Here is a 10398-nt window from a genome sequence, read left to right as displayed (position 1 = left end):
TTTTCTGGGCACCATCCGGTGATACTCAGGGATTACTCCTAGCTGAGCATAGGGGACTTTATGTGATACCAGGAATCTAACTGTTTTGACCACACATAAAGCAAACACCATAATTCCCCTGTACTGTTGGGACCCATATTGCTTTCTGTATTGGTCTAAAATTGTGCACAATTTATGGCAATATAGAACATAAATTAAAATTACATATTTTAAGTAATTTCATACTTTTAAGCTATTTCTGTGGTAAAGTTTATGAAAAATGAGTTTTAAAAAATTATATAAACAAATAATGCATCGAGAGTTATTAGAGCTGATTTTGATACTATGTACTTATCATTTAATTTTTTATTGACTTATAGCAATCTGTAGAATAAATTTGATTTAATTGCAGAATTAAGTATAATATTTATAAATTTCTAGATTGGGATAACTCTTTAAGACATTTTACCTCAGGTGTGAAAACAGAATTTGAATGGATGTATATTTCCCTCTCATTGAATAAAATAGTCTTTGAATGAGATAAACAGCTTTATTTATTTATGAAGATCTCAAAGTGATATAAAAATTGAACTTTTTGTTGTTCTCTTAAGAGTAAAATTCCAGTTGGAATTAAAGCTGGAAGTTCTAATAAGGTGAGTACATTTCTTCCTTGAAGATTTGTTTTCCTATTTATTGATAAAAGTTTCAGAAGAGAATAAACATATGGATAGCTAACAATAGACACATTTGATCTCAGGATCCCAAATCCTTACTTTTGGCAGCAAGAAGAGATACTGCCTATTTTTACAATTAAGTTATATTTTTTCTTTCGAAAGATTTTATTACTTCTTTTAAAGTTTCTTTTAAAAAATCCTGTAAAATATAACTAATGCTATATGGCCTACTCTCAATAGATTTTTTATCATGTATTTTCAGTCTTCTGTTTCAGCTATCAACATGTTATATCCAGGATTATATTTGTGTAGGGTCTTTTGAGCACAGTACTTTAAATGGGATGAAAACGTTCCTTTGTTGGAGCTTACCATTTTCATTTTTGAAACGTGCCATATCTTATTATGTGCCATATCTGTAACAGTTTATTCTAGCTTTCTACTATTGCATATGCACAGTTAAGATGATCATATCCCTTTATGCATTTTTTTCTCTTGTGCACAGTCTTATTTTTATGATCACTTTTATTTTAGTTTCAGACCTAAAACATATCTAAAAAGACAAGTGAAATACTTTTTGGACTCCTTTCTAGTCTTACTCTGTTTCCTGTCATCCCAGTTTGTCACGCTTTCAAAGTTGATATATATTTTATGATACTTAAAAAATAAATCTCCAGAGTTTTGTGAGATATTCCAGTTTTCAGTTTTTTGCTATTATTTTGATGCAGTTATCTTTTGTTTTATGCACACATGTAAGTCTATTTTAAAGTAATATTGCCAACTCATGAGGGTTATTTCTTTTCCAGAAACATTTACGTTTCAGCCAGTTTTTTAAAAAAAGAAGTTATCTTTTATCCTCAATTCTATAATTGATGTGCTTCCTTTGCTGCTTTATAAAGTAGTAAATAACTTTTCTAAAGTAATTAAGGTAGCTTTCTTTGTGAATGTCTCTGGAAATGTCTCTGGTTTCAGTTTTTTGTTTTCAGAGATGTTTGTTGTTTGTTATGCATTTTTACATATGTAAATGTTTGTTGTACATTTTTTACAACTCTAAATAATATTATCAAATTAGTTATCCAAGAGAATTTTCTAAGTTTACATTTTCATCCTCGTGCCAGTGCTAATTGTTAATATTTTTAATGTTCTTTGCTTTTTAAGTAAGTAGAATGATTTGGCCTTTTAAAATTCTATTACAATTTCAGAATTTTTTTATTAATTTTATTGAATCACCATGAGATAGTTATAAGCTTTCATGTTTGGGTTACAATCACACACAATTTCAGAATTTTGATATTATAGGATATTCATATATTTAGTGTATATCATCATTGATGTGACTTCTGCTATTGGAACTTGAAATAAAGAGAAAAAATATTACTAAACTTATTTTGAACTTCTTTTTAGTATTTGAAACTGTCAAACAATACCAAAGAATTTGAAGATTGTGAGCAAGCTAATAAACTGGGAGCAATTAACAGCACATTAAGGCAAGTTTTATTTTAGTAGTATTAAGATTATATTCTCTTAATTATATTCAGAAATCTTCTGTTTTTTCTTTTTTATTTTATTGTATCACCATGAGACAGAGTTACAAAGCTTTCATGTTTGAGGTTCAGCCACACGATGATGGAACACCCATCTCTCCACCAGTGCGCATTTTCCACCACCTACATCCCAGTCCTCACCCTGCCTCTATGGCAGACAATTTCCCTAAAAATCTCTCTCTAGTTTTGGACATTGTGTTTTGCTTGAATTTTCCCACCACCATTCAAGCCAGGAGCAGAAGCTAGATAATTTATTTTCCATTGCTCATTTTGAATATCATGAGAGCTCACCTGGCCGTGATTGTAAATGTAACTTTCTAGATTGTAAATGGTTGGGTTCCACACTCCCTCTTGCAGCCGTGTGTCTCATCTCTCCACGCTCCTGCTCCTGTGTTCTTCCTTTACATTCTTCTCCCTCTGTCCCCCTTGCTAGTCACTCTGCGGTCCATCTTGCTGCCTGGCCTCTCCCTCTAGTCTCTCTCCCTCTACTTCTTCTTCCCAACTTCCCAGCATTGTGGGTAGGCACTTCACCCCATTTGGCAGCAAAATCAACGTAAGAAAGCCCTTTCTTCCTTTGCTCATGGGCTAAATGCCACTTAAGGTGTTTTTCTTCTTTTCTTAGTCCAATAACTTAATTCTACTTCTTAATATTGGTTATTTTGTATGGACACAGTAAGAGATATATTGAGCTTGTAGGTTGGCTCTCCTGGGGACATCTTGCCACAGATTCAGACTACAGTGCTCAGGCCGGATTAATCATTCCTAACCCTAGCAGGGTCTGAATTTAGTTATTGCTTTTTGGATTATGACAGCATTTGTCCATGACCATGCTCTTAGAGTTAAGCATTATGGTGTTTTGGCCAGGCCCATTTTGATACCAGGGTAGCACATAGCTCACAGCTTGCCCTGGGTCCAGTCAGTCCCTTGTCAGGACCCTGCTTTGGGATGCTAGGAAGTAAGGACAACTGAGGGTTAAGTCGAGAGAACAGATGTCCAGTAGGTAAATATCATTCAGAGTCAATTAACTCCCAAGTTATGAAGGCATGGCATTAACTGTCTTCTTGTGCCCATACAAAAAGGACATTGCTCTGAATTAATTATGCAAAGGACTTAAGGAGAAGAAAAAAACAATATTTACAAGTCAACAGAGCACAAAGAAAGAAGTTACAAATAAACACAGAGGAATGGGAGCATTGTGATGGGAGCAACCCAATAAACCTAAGCTGCCTGTGGTAAGGCGGAAAGGACAAACCAATGTTATCCTACACCCAGGAACCAGCAACAATCTCAAGGGCTGGGAGAGCCACACCTGTGATGCTTGGAGAGAACCATGTGGTGCTGGAAATCAACCCTGTGACCACATGGTCTAATTACTGTGCTAATCCATGGTCTCTGTTGTACTCTATAAAATTGGTGATCGGTGAAGGCCAAAGTGTTACTGTCCTTTAGTGAAGAGCTCATGAATTAAGGACTTACAGTTTGGCAGTGTGGGGGAATAGTATTCCAGGCATGTATAAATAAATGTAAGTAAAAAGACCCTGAGATATGAGTATGCTGGGACTATTTGAAGAACCACAAGAAGACAAGTGTGACTAAAAGTATAATAATCAAAGACAGATGAATAGAGGATAGGGCCAGAAGATGCAAAGTTAGGGATACTGGTAGAGTGGGTCAGAGATTTTTTATAGAATGTGTGGAAATTAAAGTCACTAAAGGTTTTTGAGAGCTTGAGCAAGCCAGGATTTATGTTGTGAAAGTCAGTTGTGTGATTATTACAGTGTCGTAGAAAAGACTCAAGTCTTTTGATTGCCCATTTTGACCGGCATAACCGTGGAAGTGTAAGACTGGATAAATGTGGAAGATGTTGGGATGGGGTTGGACCATAGCCAACAGTGCTTGGACTACTCCTGGTTCTATGCATATGAGTAGCTCCAGGGTGTACAATCTGATTTAGGGTTAAACCAGGTTGGCTGCATGCAAGTATCTTAATCCCTAGATTAATTCTCTGACTCTGGATAAATGTTGAAATTAGAGTGAACAGGATTTGCCAAAGAACTGGATGTGAGGTATCAAATTTAGACTTAATAAATTTGAGCTGCCTCTGAGATATCCATTTGGAGATGGGAGGCATTTGGATATGTAGTTTGTTTTCCTAGTCATATGCCATCCAACAATTCATATGACTTTGAATTGTGTTAGTATAAATTAATTTTGTCTACTTTAATGGAATAATGTGGAATATGTTACTTTTAATCGGTATATACTATTGTATCGTAAGAATGAACACCAGTGTTATAGTCCTTTTGTGGAAATCTGGATATTTTCCAGTTGGGGGATATTTTGTTATTTATTTTGGTAGACAGTGGTATATATTTTTTTTAAGGTAAAGCACAGCGGGTAGGGCGTTTGCCTTACAAGCGGCCAACATGGCCGACCCGAGTTCGATTCCTCCGCCCCTCTCGGAGAGCCTGGCAAGCTACCGAGAGTATTCGATATGCCAGACACAGTAACAACAAAGTCTCCAATGGAGACGTTACTGGGCCTGCTCGAGCAAATCGACGATGTTTTTTTTAATTTATTTTTTTTATTTTTTCCCTTTATTTATCTATTTTTTTTTTACAGTTGTAGATTTACAATTTTTTGTGCTTGGGTTTCGATTATACAATGATCAGATACCCATCCCTCCACCAGTGCCCATTTTCCACCACCATGGATAATATCCCCCCACCCCCATCCCCCCATCCCCCCCTGTCTCTGTGGCAGGGCAATCCCCTGTGTTCTCTCTCTCCTTTTGGGTGTTGTGGTCTGCAAAAGAGGCATTGAGTGGCAAACATGTTCAGTCCATAGTCTACTTTCGACATGCATCTGCCCTCCTGGGAGGATCCTCCAAACATCCTTTATTTGGTGCTCCCTTCTCTATCTGAACTGCCCTTTCCTCTAGGATACCCGGCTGGCCTCTAAGTTATGGAGTAATCGTCCTGGTGCTGATCTCAGCTATTCTTGGGTATTAATCTCATACTTTGTTACTTTATATCCCCCAGATGAATGCAATCTTTCTATGTCTATCCCTCTCTTTCTGACTCATTTCGCTTAGCATGATACAACAGTGGTATATTTTAATACACATTTCTGTGGAGAATTTATCTAGAAGAGTGATGTTAAGTAATAACCTGTGGTTTTCCAGAATGACTATCTATATTGCATTGCCACTAGCAAAGTACAAGGGTTTCACATTCCATAACTTCTCCAATAATTGGAAATCTAACTTTTGGGGGATGTCACACCAGTGGTGCTCAGGTTTTACTCCTGGCTCTGTGCTCAGGAATCACTCCTGGTAGAACTCAGGGGACCATATGGGATATCAGGGATCAAACCTGGGGTTGGCCGCATGTAAAGCAAACACCCTACCCATTTTATTATCACTCTGACTCTGGAACTGTAATTTTTAAGCAGCTTTATTGAAGTACAATTGACATTCAATATTTTCTCCAGTTCAGAATGTGCAATTTAATAATATATTTAAAAATGGGCACCATTGAAATTGTTGTATGTATTACCCACAAGTTTTCTCATGCCCTTAAGCAGTCCCTCTAGTTTATCCCTTCTTATCCCTCTAAAACTGAAGTATTCCACTTCAAAGTTCCATTACTTTTGGACTAGAGCGATGCCTTGCAGGTTGGAGCACATGCTTTAGAAGCAGGAGGCCTGGTTTAATTCCAAGTACTGCATCATCTATCTGAGCACCAGGCTGGGAGTAGCCCCTTAGCACTGCTTGGTATGGTCCCAAACAAAGACTACTACTTTAACTCAGTATCATGTTTATAGGAAAGCCTGTGTTAAGCTCCCAAATTTTCATATAAGTAGCTTGGAGTCCATCTTCAGTTTGAGTTTTGAAAAATTTATATGACCTCTAAGGTTTCTTCTAACTCATTTATGAAATACACTCTGCCCTGCTAGTTTCATTAGGATTAGAATGTATATTCCACTACTATGGTTATAGGCAGGAATAGATGAAGCATAGTAAAGTCTCATCAAATAAGTTCTTCTAAATTAGTAAGTGTCTAGAAAGAAAATAGGAATTTATGACATGTTTTCTTTGTTCTTTCTTTATTTTTTTTTGTGGAAGACTTATCTGATATGTTAGCTGTAACTAGAACTTAGGCATTTTTGTTTTATGTTATCATATGCTTAAATGGAGACACTATGATACATACTTTATTAACTTTTGTTAAATTAATTATTTCTATAGGAGAAAAAATGTCCCACAGTAAATTGAATTGGAAAAATTTATTGATATAAAGTTGATGTATTGCAACCAGCCTTATAACTTTCTGTAATCATTATATTCAGCAGTTTCTCAAGTACAAAATCAGTTCTTGGCTGTCACAATACCACAGTGAGGAATTACCTGTCTTATACTTGGTACAAAAATTTTTACCTTGTTTTTTGCTTTAAGTAGTGATTAGAGAAGAGTAATAATAATTTTCTTATAGTATTGCCATTTTGTATTAAAGATAGGACCCTCCAAAACTAGAATATGGTTAAAGTGACTGTAGGTCCAATTCATTGAAATGAATGTAGTTCTTCCTTTATCAGTTCAGAATTTTCTTTTGCTTTCTTTCAAATTACAGTTTTTTTTTCTTTTTGGTGGGAGTGCTAGCAGGGCTCATTGAACCAATCCCTGAACCTCAAGAAAGGAATTTTGATAATAAATTTTGTAATGCACAAGGCATGTGAATAATATACTATGATAAGTGACTTGTGTTACCATATTGAATAGGATATTACTAGTTATATAATTGTAGGCATTTGGGGTCTTAAAGATCAGAAGCAATGTACTATTAAAATAATTCTAAATTAATTTCATATTTTAAGGTAAAAAGCTACCACAATTTCTAAATCAGTTGTGAAAAGCCAACTTAAATTTTGTGTTTAACTATTTTTTTTACATGCTTACAAATTAATTTTCTTGTCAAAGTGTTGTTACTGAATTAGGATAAATGGTTTTAATTTGAAATATAAATCATCAAAGTTAATGTATTTTCATATGACTTCATTATGGTCATGTCACTACTAAGTGAATTTGTCATGTTCTGTAATAAAATGACCTCGGATCATCTATTTTTAGTTATATAGAATACAGTGTTAAGAATTTTAACTTCATATTTAATCATTTTTCTTTTTTGTTCTTCCTCCCCATAGTAATCAAAGCAAAGAAGCTTTCATTGACTGGGCAAGATATGATGATTCACAAGATCACTTTTGTGAACTTGATGGTAATAAAATAAACTTTTATAGCACAATTATTTGACTTATCCTTTTTAAAATATTGAAACCAGAGAAAATATAATCAGAATTACAGCTTTAATACCCCTGGCTTTTGCTGTGTGGATCTTAACATTCGTAATGGCATATAGTCTTAATGCCATGTTTCAGGCCTTTTGCTAAAGCCATAGTTACATTTCTAATCTTTAAACTATCTTAATATGTATATGTTATATATGAGAAAACTGAATCTCAAAAAGAATGACGTGACCTGTGTCACACAGTAGTAAGAGACTTAAGAGAGGGTTCAATCCTAGGTCTGACTAAATCCAAACCTCTGTTTTCCTTTGTTGCACATCATATCCTATGGAACTTCAGTTCTATGACAGGTATAGTTCTTGGAACATATTATAAAAGTTTTCACACTGGAAGTCTCAACACTCCTCCAAATTTTAGTGAGCACCCAATTAATTGTATTCCCTTCTTTCCCTCTTTTGAGAGTCCCCTGGAGAGGTACAAAGACAGGACACTGGTCATCATTAATAATCACTTTTTTTAATTTAAAAATTATTTATAATTTATGTTTTCATTTTCTCCTTACACGTAATATAAATACTGTGGTTTACAAAGTTGTTCCTCATGATTTGTTACAAGTATTCAATATTCCAACACCAATTCCACCACTATTACACCTTCCCTTCACCGTTGTCCCAGTTTTCCCAGTTACCCCTTGACCATGCCCCCATTGAAGGTCTTCAGTAATTTATTTAATATTGCTTGTTATCAATAATTTGCTAAGAGAATGATCAAAAAAATGTTTCCTTAGAAGAAAGTTAGTGAAGATTGATGTACCTCACCTTGAAGCCATTAAGTCCTTGTATAAGAGATTACTAAAATGATGTTGCAGGTTAAACCTTCTATGTTTATATTTTGTTAATTTTAGATTAGTTGGCTTCTGCATTACATCCCATTCAGTCTAGTGTACTACTACTAGATTATCAGTGTTGTAGAGTTTGAGATGTTGCTTCAGGAAGTCCAAGATTTTTATGGGTGATACGACTGGAGTTAAATTTTTAACTGGGTGGTGGCGTTGGGATGTGTGTATGACTGTTAGGGCTTCTGGAAGTACAGGGAGATAGAAGGAGGTAGCCCATTCCAACTCTGTGAAAGCTTGGAGGTTTCAGTAACAGTTACTGAATCCGCATACAGCGTTTTTCAGCAGATTAGTTTCTCTATAAGGCTTCTCCGGAGCAGCGGGGTCTACCGAGGAGCATGGAGGTGATTGTGGAGTGTGGGAGCCAGGTATCTGTTTGGGTGGACCCTGGGCTGACCCAGCCCCCTCCACCAAACCCTGGATGACTGAACCTTGCGTGAGCATCTGGGAGACTCTTCTGGAACTGGTTGATCTCTTTCAAGGTTTATTTGTGAGTCTCTGGATCATGACCAATGAATGAGCTTACATGGCACTAGAGGTTGGTTCATGAGTATGACTGCTGGGACAGAAGTTCCAGAAGTACAAGGAGATAGTGGGGAGGTAATCCATGCCAACTCTGAATGATCACTTTTCTTAATGAGAAATAATTGAAATAAACTAAAAATTCTTTATCTCTAAGATAATGTTACTGAATTATTCAGAATAGGTATGTTATTCATTTAACCTTCATTTACCTTTTACCTTATTATATTTTTGATGTTGGAAATAATTTCTGGTTCAAGAATGAATAATTAAAAAAAGCATTAATTCTTTTAAAATCTTTAGACCTTGAAAGGCATTGATATACTTCTTTTGAAAAGTTTTGAATTGATCCATACATAGATTTGTGCTATTAATAATCTAGTCTTTAATGGACTAAGTTACTACAATAGTATTAGATAATAGTAATAGATAAATTGAGAAGAATATTATTAACTGTGATTTCAGAAAGTAGTTTCTTTTGTTTTTTATTAATCAAAAAATTTAATACTTAATCAAGTTTTACTAATCTAATGATACTTAGATCATCGACAGAAGTTTTACCAAAGCAATTTATTGTACCTGTGTCAAGTACTAGATTAGTGCTTATTATTTCATATGTTCTTTTGTTGTCATACTGGTCATATTTATAGACTGCTTGACACTTATATTCTTCCAACTTTATCATTTTACATATTTGTTAACTAAGTTGAATTTTTTCAACTGGGTTTATATAACAGGCTTTAAGAGTAAAGACTTTGATGAAGCCAGAGAGTTGGTACAGGGATGAAGATGCTTGCTTTGCAGGAGGCTGATCCTCCTTCAATCCCTGACACCACATATGTTTTCCAGGCACTGTCAAGAGTGATCCCTGAGCACATAGTCAGAAATAAGCTCTGAGTCCTTAACCCTCCCTCAGCCTACTCCACTCTTCCCCACCTAGACCTCCTGCCAAAAAGAAGACCACATATCTGGGATTGTGTATGCAACTCAGTGCTAGAGTATATGTATCACATGTGAAGCCCTAGATTTGATCCCAGAAAATTAAAATACTTTATATGAAATTAAAAAATTTAAATTTTAATGAAAAGTTTAAACAAAAATTAAATACTTTATATAATTTTAATGATATATTAAATATTTATAAATCATTTAAATCATATATAAATTATATATAATTAAGTAAATCATATAAATCATCAATTGCAGGGTGATCCTTTGCTATGGTTAAATTGATTTGCTCAGTCAGTGGTTATCACTATAAATTATATTAACTACTTCTAAATATCAGCTTCTTTCACCTCATATAAATAGATGAGATGCTTTTTAATAATTTACATTAAATCATCCTTTAAGTGGTACTACATGGAAAGTATCATGTTAAGTGAAATGAGTCAGAAAGAACGGGATAGACACAGAAAGATTGCGTTCATCTGGGGAACATAAAGCAACAAAATGGGAGACTAACACCCAGGAGTGGCTGAGA

General features: G+C 34.9%; 1 protein-coding gene across 1 annotated transcript in view; it reads left to right on the top strand.

The window, feature by feature from the left end:
- The window catches only part of ERO1B (endoplasmic reticulum oxidoreductase 1 beta), a 59962-nt gene that overhangs the window by 22981 nt on the left and 26583 nt on the right, over nt 1-10398 (top strand). The window contains exons 4-6 of the mRNA XM_056113574.1: nt 591-632; nt 2055-2137; nt 7397-7470. Coding sequence (XP_055969549.1) covers nt 591-632; nt 2055-2137; nt 7397-7470 — 199 coding nt within the window. The remainder of the gene's footprint in view (nt 1-590; nt 633-2054; nt 2138-7396; nt 7471-10398) is intronic.

This window comes from Sorex fumeus, unplaced genomic scaffold (genome assembly GCF_029834395.1).
Source record: "Sorex fumeus unplaced genomic scaffold, SorFum_2.1 ptg000021l, whole genome shotgun sequence".
Taxonomy (NCBI): Eukaryota; Metazoa; Chordata; class Mammalia; order Eulipotyphla; family Soricidae; genus Sorex; species Sorex fumeus.
Note: the sequence above shows the minus strand (reverse complement) of the source record. Positions and strands in the feature narration are given on the sequence as shown.